The 27,854-nt window shown below is 30.6% G+C and overlaps 5 protein-coding genes across 17 annotated transcripts in view; 2 read left to right on the plus strand and 3 right to left on the minus strand.

Moving 5' to 3' along the window:
• LOC108744687 (serine/threonine-protein kinase Genghis Khan) overlaps positions 1-9,452 on the minus strand; it is a 19,293-nt gene extending 9,841 nt beyond the window's left edge. For 3 of the 6 annotated variants that reach the window (XR_003231168.1, XM_025974715.1, XM_025974712.1), the window contains exons 1-17: positions 9,167-9,452; positions 8,276-8,508; positions 8,007-8,131; positions 7,816-7,947; positions 7,581-7,744; positions 7,353-7,503; positions 7,241-7,295; positions 6,984-7,189; positions 6,267-6,475; positions 5,540-5,829; positions 4,877-5,091; positions 4,337-4,612; positions 3,620-3,733; positions 3,328-3,477; positions 1,489-1,699; positions 899-1,073; positions 724-830 (exon numbers count right to left, since the gene is read on the minus strand). Coding sequence is in view for 5 of the 6 variants with exons in the window: in XM_025974715.1 (XP_025830500.1) it covers positions 724-830; positions 899-1,073; positions 1,489-1,699; positions 3,328-3,477; positions 3,620-3,733; positions 4,337-4,612; positions 4,877-5,091; positions 5,540-5,829; positions 6,267-6,475; positions 6,984-7,189; positions 7,241-7,295; positions 7,353-7,503; positions 7,581-7,744; positions 7,816-7,947; positions 8,007-8,131; positions 8,276-8,486 (2,791 nt within the window). In the remaining variant the exon portion in view is untranslated. Of the gene's footprint in view, positions 1-723; positions 831-898; positions 1,074-1,488; positions 1,700-3,327; positions 3,478-3,619; positions 3,734-4,336; positions 4,613-4,876; positions 5,092-5,215; positions 5,250-5,539; positions 5,830-6,266; positions 6,476-6,983; positions 7,190-7,240; positions 7,296-7,352; positions 7,504-7,580; positions 7,745-7,815; positions 7,948-8,006; positions 8,132-8,275; positions 8,509-8,592; positions 8,630-9,166 lie in introns of all 6 variants that reach the window. The other 3 variants (XM_025974714.1, XM_025974713.1, XM_025974716.1) reach the window with 3 other exon arrangements.
• A 779-nt stretch (positions 9,453-10,231) lies between these two features.
• On the plus strand, positions 10,232-13,523 carry LOC108744718 (protein lines). Its single transcript, XM_018480622.2, has 2 exons — positions 10,232-10,385; positions 10,598-13,523. Exon 2 carries the CDS (start codon positions 10,667-10,669, stop codon positions 13,112-13,114), a length of 2,448 nt encoding a protein of 815 aa, XP_018336124.1. The 5' UTR covers positions 10,232-10,385; positions 10,598-10,666; the 3' UTR covers positions 13,115-13,523.
• A 313-nt stretch (positions 13,524-13,836) lies between these two features.
• LOC108744617 (CDK5 regulatory subunit-associated protein 3) lies at positions 13,837-15,553 on the plus strand. Its single transcript, XM_018480479.2, has 2 exons — positions 13,837-14,352; positions 14,407-15,553. The coding sequence occupies exons 1-2, from the start codon at positions 13,942-13,944 to the stop codon at positions 15,529-15,531; spliced, it is 1,536 nt and encodes a 511-aa protein (XP_018335981.1). The 5' UTR covers positions 13,837-13,941; the 3' UTR covers positions 15,532-15,553.
• A 13-nt stretch (positions 15,554-15,566) lies between these two features.
• Positions 15,567-25,562, minus strand: LOC108744702 (mitogen-activated protein kinase kinase kinase kinase 5). Of its 6 annotated transcripts, XM_018480598.2 has the most exons (20): positions 25,323-25,427; positions 25,204-25,261; positions 24,981-25,136; positions 24,678-24,910; positions 24,261-24,442; positions 23,945-24,026; positions 23,772-23,879; positions 23,560-23,686; positions 22,831-22,981; positions 22,443-22,493; positions 21,489-21,527; positions 21,253-21,294; positions 20,378-20,598; positions 20,134-20,297; positions 19,672-19,876; positions 19,156-19,424; positions 18,949-19,093; positions 17,880-18,104; positions 17,687-17,813; positions 15,567-17,593 (listed from the first exon to the last, which is right to left on the minus strand). In XM_018480598.2, exons 1-20 carry the CDS (start codon positions 25,425-25,427, stop codon positions 17,494-17,496), a joined length of 2,790 nt encoding a protein of 929 aa, XP_018336100.1. In that variant the 3' UTR covers positions 15,567-17,493. The 6 variants fall into 6 exon arrangements, with proteins under 6 accessions (XP_018336100.1, XP_018336102.1, XP_018336101.1 ...); XM_018480600.2 differs by lacking the exon at positions 22,443-22,493 and having other exon boundaries at positions 17,494-17,593; positions 25,323-25,562; XM_018480599.2 differs by lacking the exon at positions 21,253-21,294 and having other exon boundaries at positions 17,494-17,593; positions 25,323-25,562.
• Positions 25,563-26,194: 632 nt separating this feature from the next.
• The window catches only part of LOC108744700 (thyroid receptor-interacting protein 11-like), a 37,202-nt gene continuing 35,542 nt past the window's right edge, over positions 26,195-27,854 (minus strand). For all 3 annotated transcript variants that reach the window (XM_025974703.1, XM_025974704.1, XM_018480595.2), the window contains one exon: positions 26,195-26,828. In XM_025974703.1, the coding sequence (XP_025830488.1) occupies positions 26,302-26,828 (527 nt within the window). In that variant the 3' untranslated portion in view covers positions 26,195-26,301. The remainder of the gene's footprint in view (positions 26,829-27,854) is intronic.

Consider the following 27,854-nt stretch of genomic DNA (forward strand, 5'->3'; position numbering starts at 1 on the left):
CTTAATACAAATTAAGAAAGGTAGTTTGCGAGCCATAAAGTTTAATTAGAAGTAACATTAATCCCCAGAAGCAAGAGGTAATTCCAATGACCAGCGGCAGTTGACGTAGCCACCGACGAACTAAATATTATTATATAAAAATTAATAAAGACATCCCGGCAAGGATGATGAAGCAAGCCAAACCGAAACGCAAAAAGGCATTCTTCCGTACTACTTAATAGAATCGCTATTGATATATTTTTTTACAGGCCGCACAGTTCACTTTTCAACTAATTGTAAGAAAGAAGGTGTTTCTGAATCAGATCAGTAGTAAGTAAAAGATAAATGGCTTTTTAATACTTTGATGCTTCTTTTCATTTACAATAGCCGGTCCTCTCAAAAATTAATTTATCCAATATATTTTTGAATTGAGTTCTTGGTCGCTGATTACTGCTGTCCGTTGACCAACGTAACTTAAAAGCAACTTGTTAGCCGTTCTTTTTTCATTTATACAATAACGTAGACCTCATTAAGTAAAAATTGAATATGCAGATCATTAAAAGTTTATCTCCACATTCTTTGTATTATAGATCAATCTAATACGAAGTATAATACGCTTTGTATAAATTAATTTTTAAGAGAATGGTTTTGTATATAAAAAATTGCTTGTCTTTGTAATGTCCCGTTGTAATATCACTAATCAAAAACAATAATAACCGTAACTAAAACAAAAAGTATACTTACATCCCTCTCCTGAATCCAAACGTCCTTGGAGGTCTTTGATTTGTTTTTCTTTCCGTTTCACTTCCATTGCAAGCACATCATTTCTCTGCCGGTAATCTCTCAATTCCCTATAAAAGACAATATATAATATACATTCACATAAACTTTAAATTCTTAAGATTTTTAGATGACTTACTTTTGTGCCGCCAATAATTCTGCTCTTGTTTTGCTCAAATCCTCACTGATGGTTTGTTTGGCTTGAATTTCAGACTGAAGAGAACTTTGTAAGTTCAAAAGTTCCATTTTATCTAATTTCTGGGATCTTCGGTTTCGCCAGTTCTTGTCGCTTCCACTTACTGAGTTTGAGACACCTTTAAATGAAATCAAATGTTTAACTGACAAAATTCTATTACGAAAACCGTATTTTTTTAGCTTATTATCAGTATACAGAACATTAATCATAATAAAAATAAAAAAGTACAAAATAAAGCTAAGCATAAGATTGATTTAAAACTCTCAACTTTCATGTATTTAGGTAAAAGTTACTTAATATAAATTTATTTATTATGTCCAAGCGAAAACTAATACCTAATTCCTCACAGACAAATACTTACGAAACTCGTAAAAAAGAGGGACTATAACGTAAACAAAATAATAATTAGAAACTCATCAAAAACAACACTTTTAGACGATTCAATTTAATTATGTTCGTTCACATGAAAAGCTTTAGATAAAAAAACATAACATCTTATAAAATTGTTAGATGTAAAAAGAAGTTACACTTACCAGAATGTTTCAAATACTCCAGTTCTTCAGTCATTTTTGTGGCTAAAGCTTGTAAATACGACCTTGCGTCTTTTTCGTCACTAACCCATTGTATGATTTCGGCCAGTTGTGATTCCCATTGACTGAGTGTCTCTTGCTTTCCTCGCAATTGCTCGTATTCAATTTCGATAGCCGTACGTTCATTTTGCAGTCGACTTAGTTGCTCTGACAACTAGAATAGAAACAACAAATAAGAATTTTGATAAGCAAGTGTTTTGGTTCGGATGTTTCAGGCCAACCTCAGAGGTAACAAACACAAAAGCAGCGAAATCCATAATCACACCGTCAAAAATACTACATTAAAACAGTACTCAATCAATAGAAATTAAAAGACCCCCACTTACTAATATAATAGCAAAGATTAATAAGCTTTTTCCAAGTATGTATAACTTAATAAGCAAAAGGTTTTTAAATTGGTTAGTAAAAAAACTATTTAATTATTATATCAGAAAATTGCCTTTGTTTAAAGTAGTAGGAAAACAATCTAATACATTTTTAAATAAAACAAAAAATAGAACAAATGAAAAAATTCACATATCAAGCTCATAAAAACACACATAAAATGAAAATGTATTTAAAAAGGAGTACCCAAATGTCCAACACACGGTTCGGTGTTAAAAAAATGTTTTTGATTCCAATGTTGCAAACGGAATATTTAAATGAAAAGTGGAAAATATGAGTCCCACTTTATTTTAAAATTGCTTTCCAGTGTTTGTCTAGAAGATGGGGTACACGACTATAATTTTTTTGCCCCTACTTAAGGATTGAAGGTATTTAAAAAAAGCGAGCCCCCTCATAAAAACACACATAAAATGAAAATGTATTTAAAAAGGAGTACCCAAATGTCCAACACACGGTTCGGTGTTAAAAAAATGTTTTTGATTCCAATGTTGCAAACGGAATATTTAAATGAAAAGTGGAAAATATGAGTCCCACTTTATTTTAAAATTGCTTTCCAGTGTTTGTCTAGAAGATGGGGTACACGACTATAATTTTTTTGCCCCTACTTAAGGATTGAAGGTATTTAAAAAAAGCGAGCCCCAGTGGTAACATCACACAGCGTTGATGAGCAAACTAATAACTTCACAAGATAAGCTACATGGCAATGCGTCATGTTGTTCAAAAACCAATGTTAAAAGAACGAACGGTTGACAACTGCGTCTTTCAACCTTTTTCCCTATATTTCTCTCTTCCTCTTTCTTTATTCAAATGCTAACTATAAGCAAAATCGACTGGACAGTGCGCTCTTCTTTCTCTCTATTTCTTTCGTACCCACAAAATCACTCCCACAGTGTCATATATGTACACACATACCCAGCGGAAAGACGTTACACATTCAAAATTGAAGAAAGATAGCCACATAGAAGAGATTCCTTTCCTAAAGCATTCCTAAGTAAAATTTCATTCAAATAGCTTTACAAATGTAGAGGGTGTGACAGACAGAGACGAAGGGAAGAACATAACAAACTTTAACGATTTCATTTTTTGCCATTCAGCTATGAATCATTATATATAAATCAAGAAGAGTATAGATAGGAGTAGAAACTACGTAAGATTGCTTAATATACAGAGCGAACCGTAAAAACGTTGCTCTCAGTATGTCGCTCAGTTTGGAGATTTCTCTATTCTTTTTTACCAGTGATGCTTTTTAGACATTAAACTTTTGCTTCTATCTATAGTCTTCTTGATATTAATAAATAAATGACAAGTTAAAAATAATTACTAAGAAGAAATGCCCTCAATGATTATTTAATTTTTAGTGACCAATGTTAGTTTCTTAGAATTTCAGGTGAAACTCACTAAATTAACATTTAACTGAAGTTTCTCGTTATCTTCTCGCATAATTTGTTTTTCTCTATCATTCCTGCGGTTAATTTCGGTCACAGTCTGTTCTGAATCAGCGACTGCCTCTACTCTTGCCTTCTCAAGTTTGTCTTTTAATACCTGAACCTAAATTGAACAAGAACACAAAAGGAAAAAATAAATATGAAAATAAAAAAATTAAATTAAAAAAAAATAATAATAAAACCCTGCTTAATAAATGGAAAGAAGTTTCGTTAAAAAAAAGACAAAAATAATATAAATAACGTACTTCACGCTCTAACAGGTCTCTATGATTTTCTGCTTCAGTCAGTTGTTCTCGTAGTGATGATAATTCCATATTGTATCTTGTTTGCTGTTGAGTTAAACTTTCGTTATACTGAACCTATAGATAAAAAAGACGAATAAATATACATACAAATATGAAAATTTGTTCAAATAATTTATAATGAAAAAACATCCAGTCAATGTAATTACTATTATAAGATTTAATACTAGATTTTAATTTTTATCAAAATATTTTTTTTATCTATTTAAATTTCTATTTTGTCGATTGTTAACTTACTTATTGTTAGTGAAATTAATCTTGACGGTAGTTATATAGTGATATGCTTTTAGATGAAACAAATAAGTCATGATAAAGATACTAAAATACCAGTTAAAGGTCAGGAAACCATTTTATATATACAATCCAATAAAAAAGAAGGTATTAGATCACTTTTGGTTTAAATTTAATCTCTTTTAAATGCAGAGTTTTGACGACCGAGCTGTAAAAGCCGACAAATCACGAAGCTGGCCGAACGAAGCGTTGCTCAGTCTTGCCACGCTTGAGTCAGTTTTACGAAACCCCCTACACATGCCAAAAGATATTTCACGTCATCAAGCCTGTTTTTTTTTTTTTGAAAAAGCTGCGATTTCAAATCATTTTCTTTACCATAATAATAAGTATAAATGAAGTTTACATTGACAGAAGGCTTTTTTATTTTACCTCCAATTTCTCCAGTTCTGCTTTAAGTCTCTGGGCATCCTGCTGATCCCGAGAACCAATGTCGCTTCTCACCCTCAACCGATCCGATTCTGCCTGCATCTGCCTGCAGTATTCCTCCGACCGTTCTCTGAGTTTTCTTTCCTTGTTGGCTTCTGCAAGAGCTTCCTCCACACGAGACTCTAATTCCCGTCGAAGCTTTTCCGCTTTACGAATATCATGTCTTAATGTATCCACTTTTTGCATTGCAGTTTCCAATTCTTCCTCCTTATCGCGCACCTAAGAATAAAAATATTTAAAAACATTCAAAGACGGCTGACAAAATGCAAAAAATTGTTCGGTTGTTTTTCATGTAACATTAAATTTATTTTTTATCTAATCCATAAATTTCAAGACGACGAATCTTAAGTAGTTTTTCATGAAAAATTAAAACATGATCATTTCAGACCAAAAGTAATGTCAAATATCAAAATGCATGCAGTCTATGTATACCGGCTTCAACCTCTTTCGTCTAATTTTGAAAACATACAACTTTAATTGTACCTGTCTCGATAATTTTTGTTTCTGTTGACGTAGTTCAGACAGACGATCGGACACCTCAGAATATTCAGTCATTGCTAATTTTCGTTGCGCCAAAGCATCTTTTAGTTCTTTGTCTTGCAATTTAATCTTCTCTTGTAAATCTAGTTTATCTTTTTGAAATTCCTCCTTTTCTTGTTTCAAAGCTTTAATGATTTTCTCGAATTCTCTTATTTTATCTACGGCACAAAAGAATAGAAGTTATATGTATTAAATATTTAGTTAATATATATTATAAAACTATCTGCGTTTTTCATCTTATGTGAGCTTTTGTAAAACTTTAAATGTATTATTTTTACATACTCGCTTCTGAACCATCCGTGGAATCGAGACAAATTTCTTTAGAATGTCCACTTTCTAAAGTGCGAAGTTTAGTTTCCAATTCTCCGTTCTTTTTAGTCAACNAAATGTGTGTTACAGTAATATGTACCATCTAAAATTGAAAAATGAAACTTTTGAAACTCTTATGAAAAATTGCCATTTGTAATTTAGTAAATAAAAGTATAAGTAAGTAAACATGAAATTTTTTACATTATCATTTTTTGTCATATAATATTTATAAAACTATCTGCGTTTTTCATCTTATGTGAGCTTTTGTAAAACTTTAAATGTATTATTTTTACATACTCGCTTCTGAACCATCCGTGGAATCGAGACAAATTTCTTTAGAATGTCCACTTTCTAAAGTGCGAAGTTTAGTTTCCAATTCTCCGTTCTTTTTAGTCAACATATTGATTTCGTCTTGAAGCTTCCGAGTACTGTCCGGAGATGTTTTCTTTTCGTTCTCTATTTTGTCTTGATTTAAGGCCAGCGTTTTTATATCACCATTATTTCGATTATCTTGTTTTCCCACATTATTTACATAGAAATTATTTGCGTTCATATTCCTCATGGCAGAACCCATGTCCGAAATACAACTAAAAATACACAAATTCCTCTTAATTCATGTTTTATGGTGTTAGTTATTAATAACAATGTAAATAAATTTAGACTATTGCAGAGTGAGCATTTTCTTCACAAATTGAATTTACCATGTCAGCTTTTTCTGAGCTGGAATTATAATATGAAATAATTTAAAACCGAAGGTAGAAAAAGGTCGAAATTCATGACTAAATTTAGATTATTTACAGAACAATTTTTGTGAAACAGATGTACTAAAAAAAAAAACAACCGAGAGCGAATTGCTGTATGGAAAAATTCTTCATTTCAAATAAAATTCTCTGACATTTCCCAATTTTTCAGAACGATTACCAAAAAATTTTATTATTTTAATTAAGTTTTGCAATAGAAATTTGTAACATAAAAATATTATTTTCAACTCATAATTAAAAAATCGTCAGGAATAACTTATTACCTTCCCTGAGTGAACGTGAAACCTACAAAAGGTAAATGGAGCCCCGTAAATGCCGAATTAGCCGTTGGGGGCAGCGCGTCTGATATTCGAATATCGGCATCATCGACGTCGAAATTCGACGTGTCTGTGGGACTAGACACTTCAGGAATATAAGGCGCCGCGCTATCTCTTATTCCTTCCCAATCGACTCCCTCAAACCACGGATGATTCTACAATATTTATTTATTTAATTTTTTATTCTGGACCTTTGCTAGGCGTTTGTTAAGATTTTTGTGATTTCTCAGATTACTAAAGAATAATCATAAATGAATAGTGATCCTATCAATGCTGATTTCAAAAATATTTAAAAGTAAAACATCCAACATTAAAGAAATTAAAAAAAAATTGTAATTAATGAAAAATAGAATTATTGTTTTTTGTTACTTTTATCAAAACTGTTGCTGGATGTTTTACTTTTAATTGTGTCAACCTAAAACCGTCCATTCATCTTTGAACTCAACAGCTGAACATCAGGTTTTGGAATTGTACTTTCTTTATTATTGTAACTTAATTTCACCTTGCCTTTACAGTGTATAGATTTTAGCCCCTAAACACCAAGATTCCAAGGTTTACAGCACAGATCAGACCTAGCTATTCGTCAGATTAATTTTTCATCATTGAAATTGGGCATTTATTTTTATATAAATGTATTATTTTATTTCTTTCAAAAATTCTTACCTTAAAGTCTTCAATACCGTTCTGTCCTAATCGAAATTCTTGACTACAAATTAATTGCTTTATGAGATCTTTCGCAGCATCAGATACTTCAATATCCAAAGGGAAATCAAAGCAGTTCTTGTGATTCATTATTTTTCCATAAGTTTCAACAAGACTTTCCGCATAAAACGGCGTTTCTCCATACAACATCTCATACATACAAACACCTTAAAAGAAAAAGCACAATAAGATGATTCCATGAAAATATTTAAACTTACCGAGTGACCACCAGTCACACTCTGGACCGTATCGTCCTTGCCCATCTTCCATTGCCTATAAACAAAACATTACTACATGCATGTGCTTTTTTTCCTAATAGACATTTGTTACCCTTAAAATTTCAGGAGAAATATAATCCGGAGTCCCAACGGCGACATTTGACTGAACCATACCGTCCTCATTTAATTTCAAACAGCTACCAAAATCCGCCAGTCGTATATGACCATTTGCATCCAATAATACGTTATCGGGCTTTATATCTCTGTAAAAAAAGATTTAAAAAATTACTAAACAACAAAATCATAAAAATAACGGCAAATGAATGTTAAAACGAAGTACCTATGAACATATCCTAAATTATGAATAGAATCTATGGCTAGAACCATTTCTGCAATGTAAAACTTGGCCATATCTTCCGGTAAACGGTCCTCAAACTTGCTTAATAATGTTAAAAGGTCTCCGCCGCAATAATAGTCCATAACAAGGTACAAATTGTTCTCGTCCTACAATATACAATATAAAAAGAAATAAACAGAACTGAAACAGAGTTTTCTTTTTTCATAGTTTAAAGTACCTGAAAGGCATAATGTAAATGGGTTATCCATCTGCGATCTCCAAAAACAAGTACATTCCTCTCTTCCTGAAAGCAAGCTGTTTCTGCTCTTTTTAACATTTCCCATTTGTTTAAAATTTTCATTGCAAAAACCTAAAATTGTCATTACTAATTGTAAATAATTATACAAAACAATTTTTAAAATATCACACCTTATCTGATCCTCTCATTTTTACCACGCATACTTCACCAAAGGCTCCTCTTCCAATAACTTTAATAATTTCAAAATCTTCTCTTGTCATGCGAAGCGATTTTATAGAACTTGCAACAGGTTTAGCTATTAAAAATTATAATACCAGACTTAAAAATTGAAAAAATAACATATGTAGAAACAAAAAATTCAAATTACTTTCTCGGCTTATTTGTATTCAAAATTTTATAAATCTACACCGTAAATAAAATCTTTATTTTCTTTTCTTACCAAATTCTATAAAATCTGAAACTGTTTTTTCCCTACGGAGACTTGAATTGCAGCATTCATCATACAATACCAGAAGCACGTCTATAAGAGTTTCGATACTAAAGCTTTGTCCTTTGGCTTGTATGGGGCCCCCGAGGAAAAGAGCCTCGAGTTGCCGAAGCCGCTGTTCTCCCGAAACAGCTGGCATTATCTTATTATAATTGTCACTCATTTGGCTCAAATATTACAAACATCTATAAAAAACAGTAAAACAATTAGTCAATCATTTAAGATCACCTAAGCTAATATAAAACTAAGAGACAATTGCAACTACTTACATATTTTAAAAATGTGTGTTACAGTAATATGTACCATCTAAAATTGAAAAATGAAACTTTTGAAACTCTTATGAAAAATTGCCATTTGTAATTTAGTAAATAAAAGTATAAGTAAACATGAAATTTTTTACATTATCATTTTTTGTCATATAATATTAACAACATAACCTATTTGAGTATAAACTGCGGGTTAGATACTATACGGAATAATTTATTAAAAGTAAAGAAGTTGTTTCCAGTAACAGGTACTGAAATGTTCCGAAATAGGTTTTTTAATATTCAAAATACAAATGAAGACACCTCTTCCTTCTGACGAATATATTTCATGATTACTTAGTTTTTCTACTAAATACAATAAACATATGTATAATTTTCTTTTCTTGCTATAAACAAATTTAATAATTATACGAATGAATTTCTATGTTTAAGCAATTTACATTGAAAGTCCTAAATTTTAAAGTAGGGTGAACAACACCGTACATTAACCTAAATAGAAGCAAGATGCATAAATCAGAAACAACTGATACATTCTTAATGTAGCAAATAATAAAATACAAATAAAAGCCAAATTTACCTTAAAAGTAGAATTACTTCAAAGTAATTCCTTATGTCGCGACATTTCTCTTCGTTACTTTTGGAAGCCATTAACACTTACACCCCCACTGCAGTACAACCGAACTGTCACAAATGTTGAAAATTCTTTTTTATTCTAATTAATTTCCGAATAATAACTAACAAATTCTAAAAATACATTGTTTTTAAAGCCGTAAAGCATAACAAAAAATTGTTATCAATCAACAAACTTAAGAAAGCGACATCTTTCTTTATCAAGACATTTGGAAATGAATTGATAATGAAGATCAGAATTAACCTCAAAAACTATTATTAAATATTATTATTATTATTGTTTGTCGAGTTTTCATTCAAATCGATGATGAATCAAACCACACCTTTTCATAATTTTCACATATTCTTCATAATTATAAATTAAAATTTTAAACTAAATTTTAAAAAGCATCATAAACAGTAAATGCATAAATGAATGTTACATTTTCAAGCATCGTTCAAATTCAAATGTATAAAATGTAATTGAAACGAAAAGTTAGAGAAAAGTAACAAAGATCAACAGAAAAGGGTAAAAGCCATATAATTTCTAAACAGCTAAAAACAAATTACATTTTTCTTCGAAAAAACTGGTTAATAAAATTATTTAAACAACAAACGACTCATCAAACAACTTCTGGAATTACGCACAGGGCGTTGAAGTTTTTTGTTTCATCTTGTTAAGCTCTAGAATTTTGGAGAAATAAAAAAGCTATTTTTAACGGAATTGTTTTTTAGAAATCTCGTTTTGTTTTTTGTAGTTTATTTGCACTTCAACTAATTAAAAATAAGATATAACATTTAATTCATGAAATCTTTTAATAAAAATGGCAACACAGCAAATTCTTGTTGAGCAATTTTAATGATCAAATGAGCAACTTAATTTAAAATATATAATAATTGTTTAATAAATATTAGTTGGTTATTGTTAATAGGCTCAGAATATTAAATGTTTTTCTTCTATGAATAATATTATATGCGTATATATATTTTAACACTATTTTAAATTTAAATGAGTATGAAAATAGTAATCGAATTGACTCAGTATGTGTGTTATTTCTATCAGCGAAATGGACAGTAATGGAGTTTTATGTTATGAATGTTTATATTTTGTGCGTTAGATTATTAGACCTGTGACACTAAAGTTGTTTTTACTGTTTAACGGAAGTCTTTGCGATTTTTTTGAATGAGTAAGTATATGTTCGCTAAATATTTTTCTTACAGTGACGTGAACCAAATTTAGAAGTGGTATTGTGAATGTGTTTACTTTTGCGCAAATATTTTGTTAATTATTACTCAAATTTGCACATTAAAGGAGTTCTTATTTATAATTATTATACTTTTGTTACATTAAATATAGTATAACCTTGCCATGATCCTTAATTCTCCATTTTTGTTGTAGGAAAACTGCTACTGTGCAATAGAAGGAACAAACATCTGTGTTTATGCCAGTTACAAAACTTAATTTCTAATGGTCCTAAGGCATCGTGAGTTTAAAATGGCCTCAGAACAGCCAGTTAAAAAGAGATTAAAAAGAACTAATAACATTAGAAGTGAGGATGAACCAGACTACATTCATAATTTGGCAGAAAATGGAATGCGAAATGAATTATCAGCACTGCATCTTTCTATGCCATCTGACATTAATGAAATAAATAGGCAAACTATTTCAACTCAGTTTCATAGTGAAAACAATGTTAATGTGAGGACCACTGATAGTGAAATAATAAGGACTAATGGAACTGATGATACAAGGTTTATATCACAAGCATCTAATTGTGCAAATATGTCTTTGGAGCCAGCACCTAATATTGTAATTCGTAAAGAAAAAAGTGAATCATGTCTCAGTAGTTACAACAGTTCCTCTGCTGGAGAATGCAATTCATTGATATGTAATTCTAGTTCAAGTTATTCTGGACTAATTGATAATAGTTGCCATGTGTCTAGTGCAAATTTTCCTTGGACCAATTACACAAACTGTAATATTTCTCATGATAACCAGAACAATATCAACAGTTCACATAATTCAAAGAATAGTTTTTTAATAAGTGAAATAGTGGATTCTAAAGGTGAAAGTAATAATTTAAACAATTTGAAAGATCCATCCAGTTCAAGGGTAGAAGTAGAAGGTAATACAGAAGATATATTTTCTATGTTTAGAAATGCATTGGTTGAACAGTGTTTATGTGACATTCCAAACAGTTTTTTGCAGAAAATTTTAGACTCACTCTATCAAAACAAACTTAATGGTACAAAGATGATAACTTTAGAAACTCTTGCCATAGACAAAATTTTGCAATTTCTATCTCATGTAGACTTGCTATTAAGTGTTTATTTGAAACAAAATAATCAGGGAATGATCTGTTCTGCAGTTGTAAATGTTTGTGATTTGTTCATCAGAAATGAGTATAATCTCATCCAGCAAATTATTGCTTTGTGTGAACTTAGAAATAAGTATGTTAATTATGCAGCAGCAAAAGTTGTCAGCAGCTTTTTAATCGTTGCAAAAACTAATATTGATAATTTGTGGCTGGAAAGTATAATGGGATACTTACAACTTAATAGTATGGACTATAAAAACATTAATTTTGCTTTAGAAATTATTAGAAGGGTAGTTGAATGGAAAGATGTTGATATTCATATTCTGGATGAGTCTCAAGTTAAAGCAGATGGTGCTAGTACTAGCCAAACAACTTCTAATGCTTCTTCAAAGTGTTCCAAAGTACAATATGTAGATGCTGAAAGTTATGACACCTCTAGTATTAAAGGTCTTTTAATTAAACAACTTGAATCTAAGTGGCCTAATTTGATAAGTAAAATACAATATCTTATCATGAACAATAATTCTGTTGAAGCACAAACATGTATAATTTCGTTCTTGATGTTATGGGAAAGTACAATATCGGTCAGAGCGAATTTGAGTGTCATCGATATCAAACCGTTCTACGCTCATCTCGAAAATTTCGTGAATCTCCTTAATAATTCGTTGCCTTGTATAATTTGGAAACAGTTGCTGTCATTATTCAACGAAGTACTATGTTACGGTAGTACATTAGCTTTACAAGACATGCTCCCCGATGATACGTGCCAATTAGCGCATTTGATCGTTCGCTATGTTAAAGATTTTCGATTATTAGATAGTCTGCCCTACAGATGTAGAGATGGTTACGTTGTGCATAGTTTTGTTGGGACAATAGCCAGCAGTGGTGGTACAACAACGTCCACTGCTATAGACAGAACACTCATTCAGAAAATAATTCTTTTAGTTCTCAAGTCGGTTGCTGTTACTATAAAAGAAACCAGGTCTGACAGTTCCGATTCTAGTGTAGGTTCTGACGATTACGATTTCTATCAGGATATGCAACTGATTGAGAGGTCGATACGAGACGTTCTTAAGAAGGTTGATATTTTTACTAAGAGTAGTCTAGACTATCATCCTGAAACTCCCTTTTCTAAATTATTAGTTAATGTATTTAGTGACCAGGACGATTATATGATAGAGTCAATGGTTTGTCTTCTCGATATAACAGTCGGAATATCGTACCGCAATGCTGTATTCCCTGATCTTGCTAATATGCTGAATCCCGTAAATTCTTTTCTAGAATTCCTTAAAGTAGTAAGTCACGATTCAGATGTACTGCTCGATTACTTGGTGAGCAATGAGACCTGTTTCTTGTTATATTTGTTAAGGTTTTTGAAATATATACGTAAAAATTGGTCTAAATTCGTCCATAGCTGTGATAGTTCGAGTGCGTTGTCCAGAACAAACGAACTTGATAGCACTATGACGGTACTCATAAGATTAAAAATTCAAATTAATCGTTTAGTATCTAGAGATCTATTTCCTTATAATATAAGCCCTATTCTTAAGTTATTAGAATATTGTGAAGGATTGTATGAAGGAAACGAATACAGCTGATAGTTTTAAAAACGTATTATAAAAGTAAGCATCATTAATTATAGAAAAGACTGGAACACTCTTATTAATAGTTTTAATTGTAAATTAATTCCACACATAAGGTCAGCGTTAAATTATTTTAATTTGTTTTTGAGAAATATACTTGCCCTCGCTTAATCTGTAAATGTACAACGTACTTGCACTTGTATAGTTTTTCTTGTAGAAATGTTCAAATTCGCGAATCTACTTCAACATTATTTTATTTATATTTAAACATAGCCTGTAGTAAGTTATTACTTATTTATTAATTTAAAATTCTATCTTTTAAGCTTAATTTTTACTACAGCAATATTTTAACAGTATCAGTTACCCTACAATAATTATAATTCATTGTAAATAAAATTCCTTCGACAAGAAATTAAAACTTGTATATAACACTATTTTTTGTATTCTTAAAAGTGTATATATGTAGCTGTATTTTTTGTAGTACAATAAAAATATTTGTTTTAATCTACGTTCTTTTCTTATTTTGCGACCCGTTTAAATTTTGATAGAAATTAATAATCTTTTAAAAGCAGTTGCACTTTAAACGACACTCTTTGCCAAAATGTTTTATGATTTAATCGATTAACATAATTAGTCAATATTTATTTTATTGATCGCTATGTGATCATATAGTTACACCGATCATTTTTATTGATAGCTGCTAAGATATTTTAAAAATGAAGTTCTATAACACTTCGTTTCTGTTATCTATGGTATTAACCAATACGTAAATATAGAACATATGTTACTATAATTTTACAAAATAATTAGTTACTTAATTTTAAACTACATTCGCATGTGAAATGGATGAACAACATATTCCCATCGATATAAACACAAATAAAATACTAGATTGGTTAATTAGTCGAAGACATGTAAGTAAGGATTGGCAAAATAATATTCTAAATATTCGTGAAAAAATTAATGCTGCGATTCAAGACATGCCTGTCCATGAAGGCATAATTAAATTGCTTTCTGGACAACACATCAATTATTTTCATTGTTTAAAAATAGTGGATATTCTTAAAGAAACTGAAGCTGACACAAAAAATGTCTTTGGTCGTTATGGTTCACAAAGAATGAAAGATTGGCAAGATATTATACATAAATATCAAAAGGAAAACTTGTACCTCGCAGAAGCTGCCCAAATTCTTATAAGGAATGTAAATTTTGAAGTTCCAAGTTTAAAGAAACAAATTGCCAAGTGTGAGCAGGTAAGCTTTTAAAGAAATTATTTATTTCATATTTTAAATTACACAATGTTTTAGACACAGCTGGATTGTGAAAAAAAAATTAAAGATTATGGAAAAGCAGAAACATCAACACTGAATGAATTTAAACAAACATGTAAACAGTTAGGAATCCCTGGGCAAAATATCAAAAAAGAATTGATTGGATTACTAGATGAGCTCCCAAAAATTTATAAAGAAACCGCCTCAAAAATGAAAGGAGTGGAAGATGCAATTAAGTTATATTCTGCCTTTGTGAGTTTTCTTTCCAATTTAGATAGAAACATGGAGGTTTTACCAACATTGTCGTACCTTATCAAAAATGGTAATAGTACAACTTATGAGTATATGTATGGAGAGAAACCTTTATCAATTGAATCTCCTGAACTAAAATATTCAGATGATGAAAGCCAACAAAATGCCGAAGAAATTGATTATGGAGGTGACATAGATTTTGGTGATATTAACACTGAAAATATAACAATTGATTTTGAAAACAAGGAGACGGATGAAGAAATAGATTGGGGAAATTTGAAAACAGAAGATGGGTTTGAGATTGTTCAACATTCAGATTTGGATGTTTCTTTAGAAGAGTCTGGTATAGTTGTTGAAAATTCTGGACTGGATGGTGGAATTGCACGTGGGGAAGAAGCATTAACAATTCTAGACAATCCAAAAACCCGAGATCGCATTCTGAACGATTTAATTGAGCTCAGCGCTTTCTTGAAGATGCGCATTTTTGAAATGTCAAGCGAATCTAGTTTATTTTCTATTTCCCAAATGCCAGATGCCCCCACAATTCTCTTAATGCAGACTGTAGAAACTGTAACTGCAATACATGATAACGTTCAGATTGCACTTAATGAGATAAACAACAAACGACTGCAACATTTACATAATATTAAACACTCCCCCAAGTACTTGGATATGTTAACATCAACTTTAAAGCAGAAACTATCAATTGTTGAACGGTTGCAACAAAAAAAGAAGTGCCTTGAAGATCAGATAGTTGCGTCGCAAGCAGAAATTAAAAAAATTAAACCAATTTTGAACACTATCATATCAAATACTAAAGTATTACAAAAACAAATTGAAGAAGAAATATCCAAAAAGTATAAAGGAAGACCAGTTCATATTGTCGGAGGTGTGAATGTACTGAATTAATTAAATTAAGAAAAATTTAATAGCAATTNTATGCAAGTTTATGATTCTCTTAATAACATGTAACAAAGAACTGAAATACTTTTTTATCAAGGAAACTTCCGATTTTATAATAAGCCTGTACAAAACAAATAAAAAAATACAAATAAACGCCTTTCATATAATAATAATTATATACAAATTATGAACTATATTTGATACGTTTGAATTAAAAAAATCTAGGCAATAAATAGGTTTTTTGGTAGGTAATCTTTATGTTAATTTAATGTACAATATTTACAATGATAAAGTAAAAGCTATAGATTAAACACAGCCAAGAATGCTGTCCTATAAACAGTATCAAATACAGAAATCAAAATGTTAATTATTCAAAACTTTACGTAATAGCTTTTCATGCAAAAAACAAAGTCTTTTTTCTTTCATTAACTATCACTTAAAAAAAACATGAAAAACAGAATTCATCTCATAAAAATGTGTGTGTTTAAAGTTTGTTGTTCTATTTTACTTACTGATCTATTATTGATTTAGCAATTTAGAACAAAAAATACGATAAAAGAAAAGTACTATATGCTAGGTTAAATATAAAATACTTTTTAGTTTGCCCTCAAGAGTAATGCATTTTTTAAATTAATTTTAACCGTGGATACCATTAAGATTTAAAACATAAAATTGAAGTAATTTTATTATAGTTATTGGTTATTATCTACCTAATATCGAGATAAAATCGACGTTTACCTTTTAATTTTATCAATTTCGAGAGACTAAAACACCGAACAATTATTTATTAGAGCTATTCAAAAATAGAATTCTGTCTGCCGCATTTTTATACTTAAAGAGCAGTCCCTATCAAAAGTTATATGTATGTCAAATGTGCAAATTTAAAATGGTGTTTTGCGTAAATAATTAAATATATTTTAATTTTTCTTTGTTATTACCTACATCTAATAAAGTTTTAGTGCAAAATAATTTCTATTTTACAACTACCTAATTCAAGTTTCAAGGTACACAGAGCGAATTACTAAATCTATTACTTTATTATTATTCCACCAAATTTGACAGTATACTGTCCACATTAAAATTTTGTGATAATCTTTTTCCCAGTAAATAGACTGTGGTCACCTTGCACAGAAAAATTGTTCAATAAAAATATTTCAGAGATTTACATTGCATTATAAATTTAATTCACGGTGCTGTGTACAGTGGCATAACTAGCATTAATGATACCCAGAGTGGACTCTTAGTACCACTCCATTCTTCTGCCAGAAGGTACTAAAGTAGTACATAGATATAATGATTCAAAAATCAACCCTTCGCTCATTAATACTTTTGGTACATGTGTGTGGAAATATTCCAGTAATTTCGCGAATGCACCAAAACGCTTAACCAAAAGTACAAAAGAAGAAACGCGTTCTATTCAATCGATGCTGTCTACAGTTGACGCTTGAATAGAGAGAGGAAAAAGAGAAATAAGTCTTGGTCTTGAACAGCACGATACATTGCCATTACGCTACCTTTGTTAGATGGTACGCATCACTGGCAACTACTGTAAGACTCACATTTGATTTTTGTTTTATCTATTACTCTTACCCCCTTTGTCTTAATGTATTTTGGTGGATGAACTTTGATTTCTGTATTGATTTGATATATGTCTATTTAATCATTTGCATAATATGTTGGTTCTAGAATAAATTAAATCAGTTTTTCCTAAGCAGCCTAAGATAAGCAGAAGAGGTTTATTATTTTTGATTTTGTTACTGAGCTTGGATTTACACGTATATACTAATATTATATATACCGTATCTAAAATAAATACTGCTCAATATTTTAAAAATTAATTTTGTTATTAGTTATTATTATTTTTTTACTAGGGTGGCTTATAAGAAGTTATACCGAATTGTTAAAAACCACCGTCTTAAGAAGAAAAAAAATCAATTCCACCTAAAGTATGTATTTAATTTAGTAAACCTAATAACTCGCTTCGTGACCGGCTAATATGTAAAGATCATGCCCCTCCTCCCCTGTCAACGTTCCGGAATGAAGAAGATTACTTTCTAACACTACAACTCTAAAAATAAATTTAAAGTTGTGGTTAATTAAGCGATTTCGAATTTACCTGTAGTATCTCACGAACTAAATTAATAAAAAGATAGACACTTACTTGTCACTCCCCAATAATTTGTAAGTTCTCGAAAGATCTGTAATCTCTTGAGTAATATCACCATTTTTAAAAGACCGGCCCTGCATGCCATGCTTATGGAATGCCAGAACACTATCCGGCAGACAAACTGTAATGTAAAAGTATAATTAATTAGTATTTCACTAGGCAAACTGAAAAGTTCTAAGTTTCTTACCAACACTCATTATTCGAAATTCGAATTTTAATTCTAACACTTGTTTTTTGCTAATTTTCACTTTACCCTGCGGCGTAACAATTTTGACTACGTTGTCGTAACAAATGAGAATTGAATCTTTTTCTAGTTGGGACACATGGACAATGTTTAAATTTTCGCGTTTTGGTATAACAGTAGTCGTACCATCCATGTCTTGCAATTCGTCCGAATGGAACCAACTCGCACCTGAAATTATGACGTCTTTATTGTTTTTTCAAATTTTTAGCAAAATCTAAAAAAATATTGTCTCCAACGTCTTAGGGAAGAGTTTTAACCAAACCGTTTAGTTGAAAACATTATTATTACTATATTTAATATCAGCTGATTTCCGCAATTTCGCCTGCGTGGTGATACTTTTTATAGTACAGTATCAGGCCACTCACGCAAATGATGCGCAGCTTCGTTTACTTTATGATGAGGAAGAAAACAACGTTGTTTGCCCCTCTTTTCCGTAGCAAGAGAATACGTCTAGTTGCAGCTGTTAAAGTCATCGTTGTCGTCTACATAGTTTTTGCATGAGCGCACATTTATTTATTCAGACTACGATTTACAATCATATGCGTGCCCCTTTATATACATACATTCACGTTTTGTTAATTTTTATTATGCCAACTAGTTCTTCCCCCCTATCAGTCACCGTGGGCTCGAAACTGTTAGCATTATTGCTTTGAGTCGAAATTCACTTCTTCACTTTTGTGAACAATATTATGACGTAGTGTCGGCCATCATTCTTTTCTAATTGTTGCTGTTAGCGGCCATCATTCCTTTTCAATTGTTGTCGCATTGTCGGCCATCATTCTTTTTCAATTGTTGTCGCATTGTCACTGATGTCGGCCATTATGGTTTTTTAATAGATTGTATAGTAATCAATGATCAAAATTTAAAAAAATTGTTTGTAAATAGGTATGCAACACATCGTACACTTCAACATAAGAAATTGCTGATATTAACTACGTAATACTAATTTGGCCAGTGTTGAAAGCAATCAAAATTTCTTTTATGTATAATTCTACACGTATAAGCCACTCACCTGAATTCATATTGATCAAATCCAATTTGAATCTGTTAGGTTGATATGCTTGCTTTACAGATACGCAAACCACCGGATACTCCAGCTCTGGGGTTATTATCATTTCAAAAACGTTTAGTGGATTCGGTAAAGTGCATTCTACATGCTGCAATCAAATATATTGAAGTTAAATGATACTTAATAAAGGTAGTAAAAAAAAGACGGTACCTTTAGCAACATGAATTTATTCAGTGGGTCATACCATTGCATGAGGTAGATGCCAGACGAGGTGGCGCCGCAAAGATATTTGTAACCGTTATACGGATTCCGTGACACGCAGCATTTGAGCGTGCCGCGCGTGTCCGGTACGCGCGTCGTCAGAGCGAATTTGCGCGGCACAAGCTTTTCTGGTATCCGGTTCATATGAATACTGAACCTGTGAGATTGTTTACTTTGCATCGCCAACAGGTCGTGTCTGTACAAATGTGGGGTTTTCCCTGAAATAGAATCGCCTTTAAAGAGGTTTTCAGTAAAATGTTAATTGAATAAAAAAAAAAGTTGTCATAAAATCTTTACTGAATTTTGCATTACCGTTACCTTTAAAATAATATCGAAATTAGTAATATAAGCTTCAAAATTCTTTTGGGTTTTGAAACAAAAATTCCTTTAAAGTCACTACATTAAAAAAAACACAAAATGCATTATCTTCAACAATATTTTATATAAATAAGGTCGATTACTTACCTGATAATGTCATGAGTACATCTTTGATGACATACATCCAAATGGTCCTTCTTGGGTATAATTGGTCAATACACGTCTCGTGTAACTCGTTCAAATTTAAATTGTAAATCCCTTCCTCCGCCCCTATTAGAATGTGTTGATCGCGAGTATCAGGATGAATCCAGGATGCAGTGCAGTATATGCGAAGGGGACAGCCATTAAACACCTAAACAATTTTTATGTTTATAAATTCAATATTAATTCATTCGGGAAAACACCGAAAGAACTTTGTACACAGAAAAGAGAGATAGAGATATGCAAATAGTTAAGGATGTGGGTTGTTATAGTTTCAAAACAGTTATAAATGCTAGACTGACTTAGGATAGGAAGAGGTAAAGGTGCGTCTGCAATTAGTGTTCGGATTGACGATCTATGATTAAGACCATGTACATTGTACACTCAAATGTATACCGTAGAATTTACCTTTGAAAAACATGCTCCCATGTGAACTTTTGGTGTGGGAGGTAAACCATTGCTAGGGGGGCGGGGTGGGGTATGTCTTCTTCTATGTTTTCTTGTTGGTGGAACTGGAGGACAAACTACTAAATCAGGAGCGCTTCCTTCGTGATTTATTTCAGTCTCTGTACCTATAAAAATATAAGTAAATGTACAACTATAATGTTTTAGGGCTATAAAAACGAATCCAACATAAATAAAATAAATATACCATTCACGGTCCTCTCATTTCTACCACTATCACTAAGGGAGCGTTGCCTTTGGCCATTGACATTCATCGAATTGACCAAACCATACAACTCATCGACTGAAGAATGTCGTCTTGGAGAACCGTTGAATGTGTTGTTGTCACTAGTTGGACTAGAAGGAATGGTATGAACTTCACATTTCACGTGAACATTTGTTTCGGTGTCTTGAACTGGTAAAGTTGCCCTAATTGCAATAAAAAAAATTAATAATTAAAATTCCCTCAATTTTCTTGTTTTTGCTTATTTGTAAAATACAAAGCATCCAGAGCCAAAAACTTTTTGATGGTAGAATTAAAATTCTTTTTAAGTCGGGTTTTACTAATAAAATAAATAGTGTATCAAAAATATTGTTGTGCAGTTGTAGGTAAACAGTAAATAACGATAATGTAACTAAATAATTTATATCGAATATATTTTTTAATATACGTACTCAATAGTCATATTTTCACTGTACATAAAATTTGTAAAGAAATGGTTCAATTACATAGTTTAAAAGTGCTTTCAGCATAATGAAATACGTGCATCGCGTACAATCAGTGAATTTAAAGAAAAAAATTAGCAAAAAGCTTAAAATATATGTTAATTTAGTAATATGCCAAGTTCTGAAGCAAAAAACAATCCAAATTCAATACTTACTATAATGATTTAAATATAACGTCAAAGATATGAAGCTTTTTACTTTAATAACCATTAAGAAAAAAGATTTCAACTGATAAATCGGTAAACATTTTTAACTTATCTAAAACCCTTATTCAGTAAATAAATTTGAATATCTTTTAAACGTGAAAGTTACTAATAACTATGTATCAATTACAGAATTTTTTTAGGGTACACTTACTGTTGTTCGTAGGAGTCCATTTGACGAAATTTGTACGTTCCCCTATAAAATCAAAAAAAAGCAATCACTTTTGACTTAATCTCGCCTTTTCCCTTGTCTTAAGAAGTCCCTGTACCAAGAAATTCGAAAAAAGCCAAGAAACAAAAAGAAGCCGTTCCTGATTTTTTTATTATATCATCATCATTATTTATTATGTTAGTAAAGCAAAAATGTTAATTCTAAAACACAAAAATTACCTCAACATAAGCTCTTCATCTATGTACTGCAATAGACTCCTAAATAACATTAAGAATGTAATTATCTAAACTCTAAAATAAATTAATCGTTTTTAAATATCCATTCGCAAATTGAAGTAATAAAAGTTATGATAACACTTGAAAGACAACCGGGAAATTTCCAACATAGTTATGATAATCGTATATTTAGAACTATTTAATGGATTTCGAGGTATAGGTAGTTTCTTTAGTCTTTATTCAACTAAACTTTCGGATTCCCGGTTACCATTCGAAAAAATCAACAAGTGTCCAAATATGTTATTTTGTTAATTAGGATCAAAATCTATGGATCAAGTGTTCAACTAATATTATTTATTTATTTATGTATTATATGAAATGAGAAAAGCTATTAATGAAATATAATTAAAAAAACAAAAAACAAGAAAACGTGTAGATTTGACAGAGCTATGAAAAATTGTATGCAGTGTTTTGTAATGTTAAATATTCATTACAAAAAAAAAAACAAATAAGAGATTATGAATACCAACTCATTCTTCAAAAATTCCTCATAAAGAAGGTTTGATATTCACGCATGATTCGTTCTTCTATTTCAGTAAGTCTATGGATAGAGTAAATTATTCGACGCTTCATCTGCTACTCTGGCTGGCATCCTTGGGGATGCGTGACGGGAACGTAACCAGCACAATCGTAGCTAAGATTTTTATGCCCTCGCTACGTTCCCTGAGGACGCTAGCCGTAGCAGCCCACAAAACATCGAATAAAATACTCCATCTGTGGATTTGTATTTTTCTTTTAATGATTAAATTAAACAATTAGTTACATTATATAAATCCTCCAGTTTTGCAGAGCAAAACATGCAAAAAGCCTGTAGTAAATGTAATGTAAATGAATTAGAGAACCAAACTTGGAGAGAAATTTCAGTTTATGCGCAAACTCAAGCCAAAAACCGTCTACCTTAACGACATGTTTAAAATTTGCGATCCGGTCATTCTTCTTCTTTCAGAACTTTAAAACGAGAATTCGGAATTAATTTCAAGTATTTTAATTTCAAAGCAACAAAACTGTGGTATGTTTTCTTAATGTGTAAAATTAATCATGTAGATTATAAATGGACTTACTATGATTAACTTTTTCATAGTTCGATAATGATATAAATATTTGTATAAATTTGATAGTATATTAGCTGTTGTTAAACTGCTGTAATAAAAGTATGTTTGAAATATTCTTATTAAATTATCTTCTACTTGATGATAAACAGTGTTGTCCTTTGATTGTACATTTAATATTTTTGTAAAATATACATTGCTGTGAAAAAACAGGGGTAAAAACAAATCCAACTTACTTTTCTCTGTTCAGGGAGTCGAAAGCATTGCCCATACCACACTTTTTATTCTTGTGTTCAGCACAAGTGTGTACTGTTGTTACGTTATTCATTATGTCCATTATATCCATTACGTCCTTATTGGCACTTTCTTTCGAGTTTTGCGAGGGTCCTGGAATAATTTAGAAGAAAAAAACAATATTACACGAATGATAAGCAAACGACTTGACTTGACTTTTATCAATGCATATATAAAACATCGGTTAAAAAAACAAAAGTGTATTAATCTTTATGGGAAACTGCTTGCAAAAAAAAACAAGAATTAAATGATAGGCAGTGCTAACTTAGCCAAAAAAACATGGTGTCTCAAAATTCTACAATTTGTAAGATAAAACAGAAAGTAATTGTTTAAGTGGTTTCTTGAGAAATAAAAATTTTATTGTGAGTGACAAAATAATTAATTTCTCATTTCTTTGACAAAAAATGATTTTTCATTTTACTGTATTAGTACATATATACATACATACCCGTATGTATTTATGTATATTTTGTCAACTACAGATCTTTGTTATGTCTGCTGTAGTGAATTCAAATTTTATATAAGTAAAGAACAAACACTACGAAATACCAACTACAACAGATAACATTACATTGAGATTTGTTTAGTAGAAAGTATTTATGTGTAATTATTATAATATTAATAATTAATTAATATAATAACACTTAAGAAAATCAATCTCAAATACATACCTGGTCGTTGCAATGTGTTGTTGACTTCGTCTATGCTATCAATTGGGTTTGATACATGTGCTAAATTACGATGCTTAGGGCGTGATGTCAATCGTGATGCGATACGTTGAGGAACATTTGGTACTGACTAAAAAGACACACAAATAGTATGAAGATACAAGAAAATAAAAATTAATTTCATCATTCAAAGTGATTTTAAGTGACAGTATTACCCCGTCTTCGTCTGCTTCCATGTCCGTAAACATGTGCGATGGATTGTTTGCCTTTTGCAGCAATTCAATCGCTAGTCTTCTGCTCATTTCTCCTTGAAAGAACTGATGCTGTAAACAGAAAGGAAACAATTACAAATTTGTACAATTTACTAAAAATGTTTAATTTTTTTTACCTGCAACAATTTTTCAGCAGTGGGCCGCTTTTTTGGGTTTTTTGTGAGTGCAGTTTTCACAAAATTATGGAAAACAGTACTCCTGAAACAATTCAATCAAAATATGTATCCATTCCAGTATTGCAAAATTAACCAATTTTGACCATTAATTAGCAAAATGTAAATTGATTTAGCTTGATTTTTGTTTATTTAATTTCTATTTATCACACAACTACGTTTTTAAATGTAATTAAACTTATTTTCAAGAGGTATGTAATAATTAATTTAAGAAATTATTTTGTCTGGAAGAAATACACTAAAAAATAGAATATGTTACCATTTATCTTTGTCTTTAAGAGTCGGTGGTTTAAAACCACTTTTTGACATTAAAAACAAAGCTCTCATTGGATGTAAGTCAAACATAGGGGGTTGTAGTTCTGCCAATTCTATTGCAGTAATTCCTATAGCCCAAATATCACATAATTGATTGTAACCACCTTTCCTTTCAACAGCTGCAACCTATAAAAGGCAACATTTCATAATAGTACATATTTGGGTTTAACAATGATACAATGTGACAATTACAGTAATACATGTTTATAAAAATAATGTATTAATCACCAAACCCTCATTTTTGGAAAATGCAAATATAAAAAGTTAAATAAGGTAATCAATAAGCATTGAAGAATTATGTATAGTATTAAATTGGCTTTATAAGAAAATAGTGAAATAAGATATTTTTTAATAACTGTACCTCTGGAGCCATCCAGTAAGGAGTACCAATAAATGATTTCCGCTTATTAATTGTAGCAGTAATTTGTGCAGAAACTCCAAAATCTGCTAATTTAACATCACCTATTTCAGTTAATAAAATATTTGCACCTTTTATGTCTCTATGCATTTTCCCCATACTATGCAAATACGACAAACCCAAAAGTGTTTCTCTACACATATAGGCTATTTGTTGCTCTGTTAATGGTCCAGTAACTAAAGAGTAAGGAATTTTCATGAATCTCTGACCATAACTAAGTGCAATGATGATAATAAAAACACTTACTATGATATATATCTTGCAGTGATCCTCCTCCACAATATTCCATACAAATCCATAATTTATCTCTTCGTAAGTAGCTACCATAATATGCAATGATATTTGGATGTCTACAGTCTTTCATCATGAGTATTTCCTGTTGAATAATTCCAAAGTCATCGCCTAAAAGATATAACATCAAAAAGTACTGTTAAGTTGCTATTGAGATATGCAAGTTAGGTTAAGTTACCTGGTTCCAATTTAATAACTTTTATTGCTGCTAAATCATTTGTAGATATTCTTTTAGCCTAAAAAGTAATTATTGGTCAACTAGCAAGTAAAAAATAAACAAAATGTATAAAACTTTACTTTGTATACATCACCATAAGTCCCACTTCCAATTCTTTGTATGAGCTCGTATTCATCCTGAGGATTTCTTGTGGAAATATCCGAGCTCAGCACTCCTTGAGCCATTTCTACTACTTTTGTTACTTTTACATTGTGAGAAAGAAATTTATTTCACTTTAACTTATTAATGTTTACGTAAATTTGACGGCACTTTGACGGTTTCTAAAAGTACTTGTCTGAAAAGACTACAAATTTGACAGACAGATACATGACAAATAGTAATCCATAGACATATCATAGATAATAGATATACAAAGGGACATATAATTGAAAATTTCGAAGGAAACCATAAGTCCACAATAAATGAATAAATATAAAAAACAGTGGATATGTTACTTATTTTTACTAGTTCTTAATGGATAAATTTCCCCCAAAACCTAACCTGACTTAACCTATTCGTACAACAAGGATAAGTATTGTTTAATACATTTGAGCATACCTCCGCATTCAATTTAAAAAAGCGTTGAAGCTAATTATGTAATTTTAGAAGAAACAATCTCTACACAACTTTTGTATATACTGGTAATAAAGCTTATGAAAAAATATCAGTACTGCCTTAATTTTAAATGAAAAGTTCCCAAAAAAAGAAGTTAAATCTGCCCTACAAACGAAATAATAGCATTTACTTCTGTTTTAATATCGTAAAACGATAAATTTCTTTCAGTCAGAACAAAACAGCATTAAACTAGAAATTTTATAAAGTATTCTACTTATAAAAGATACGGCTAAAGTTATAATTAAAAAACTTGTTTGAATTACAATATTTTTACAATTTTTTATTTAAATAGCATAAATTAAATAACATTTTTCTATTAAAATAATATACAATTTTGATCCCTTAGGAATAACAATAATAACGAATACAACTTAATATATGTACATATGTATTAATTAGGTAATTAAAGCGTGTCATTAACAAATTTAACAGTTGGACAACAGTTTAGCTATTATCTTTTAGCACGTCTTTGAGTATAGAACTCGAACTTCGGCTTTGACCAAAGTCGGCAAATGTTGGCAACACAACTTCACTTAGAAGTATGGGCGACTGTCTTTTACTGCTACTTTTACTACTATCCCCTGTTGACTTAGTAGTAATAGTGGAGGAAAGCAAATTAGGAATAACTGTAGGTTTTGATTCCGCTTCCAGAAACCTAACAAATGCCTGTGACAACGATTCTTTGCTTTCATCGTTATTTACTTTTGCATTTTGGGGATGCAAAAGGGAATTCAACCAACCCTCATGATGTATTTGATTCAATTTTACTTTCTCGCTTTCTTGCTGATTAAAGTCCAAAACGGTAGCTATTATTTTTAAGATTTGATTTTGATCTTTTGTATTGTGGCTTGACGTAATGAAACCAATAAGCAAACTTTTGATTAAATTCTTGTCGACTTTTACGTCCGTGTTTGAGGACAGATCTTTGAATTTTTCTTCCGCCTGCACAAGTTTTTCTTGCAACTCCCGAACTGAAAAATAAAAAGGAAAAACATTAATGTTGTATTACATTTAATCGTAATTGTAAGTAATTAAAATTCCTTCCGCAAGAGATTGCATTTAGATAAAAAGAAAACATAAAAACAAACTGCAATATTTAAATTAAATAAATAAACTGAAAATAACAGATATTTTTTGTTGTTGTTTAAAAAATTAAAACCATATACGTACTAAAACGTATTACTATAAAAAATAATAAAAACAGGGTAATATCTTTAATTTTGGCTATTGAGAGTTTTTGAAGTGAAACAGAAACGTCTTACAAGAAGAAAAGAGGGAGAGTCGATGATACTTCCAATTGACGTTTGAAAAAGTAAAGAATAAAAGGGAGAATGACAAAAACAACATAAGTGACATGCATTTTTTCTAAACATATGCTTAGAATTAATAAAGTTATACGTTATACACCATTGGCGACTACTCACTTTTTTGTAGTAACACATACAAAAAATCAAGTAGATTACGTTTTATCTTTAAAATAGGTAGGTGTTATAATAAAAATTTATACATAGGCCCTGTGCTTAACGCAATGTGTTTAGTATCCAGATGATTTAATGTCTTCTTTTGTCATGCCTGACGAAATGTTGGTATCAAAATGCTAGTGTTACACAGGGACCGGTAGTCAAAAATAACCAGTACCTGATGTAATACTCACATCCTGAACCAAGTTAATCATGCAATCATGCCTATTCGCAATCCAACTGAAAACAAACTAGTGTTAAACTGAACATAAAAAAAATCAGTAAATAAAACGTTCGAAAACAACAATTTTCATACAAACAACACTAGCTACCAAGAAACTTGCCCATTAGTTTTTTTAATTAATTAAAAACTTATCAGAAGAATATGGGTATGTACTCAAAAAGGACAGTTTGAGATATTTCTTTCTGGCAAAAATAGCATTTTCAAGATAAGTAACATGCATATCTTCAATGTTAACTAAATACAATTATTTCCTTTGCTAGTTTATAGATATGGATGCATTCACAACACATAAC

Source organism: Agrilus planipennis, unplaced genomic scaffold (genome assembly GCF_000699045.2).
Source record: "Agrilus planipennis isolate EAB-ADULT unplaced genomic scaffold, Apla_2.0 scaffold16, whole genome shotgun sequence".
Lineage (NCBI taxonomy): Eukaryota > Metazoa > Arthropoda > Insecta > Coleoptera > Buprestidae > Agrilus > Agrilus planipennis.

Coding starts and splice junctions, on each gene's coding strand:
- LOC108744718 (XM_018480622.2), top strand. CDS start 10,667: ATGGTCCTAAGGCATCGTGAGTTTAAAATGGCCTCAGAACAGCCAGTT.
- LOC108744617 (XM_018480479.2), top strand. CDS start 13,942: ATGGATGAACAACATATTCCCATCGATATAAACACAAATAAAATACTA. Junction 14,353..14,406: donor AAATTGCCAAGTGTGAGCAG/GTAAGCTTTTAA, acceptor ACAATGTTTTAG/ACACAGCTGGATTGTGAAAA.
- LOC108744702 (XM_018480598.2), bottom strand. CDS start 25,427: ATGGCTCAAGGAGTGCTGAGCTCGGATATTTCCACAAGAAATCCTCAG. Junction 20,599..21,252: donor ATGGACTCCTACGAACAACA/GTAAGTGTACCC, acceptor TATTGCAATTAG/GGCAACTTTACCAGTTCAAG. Junction 18,105..18,948: donor TTTGATCAATATGAATTCAG/GTGAGTGGCTTA, acceptor TCATAATTTCAG/GTGCGAGTTGGTTCCATTCG.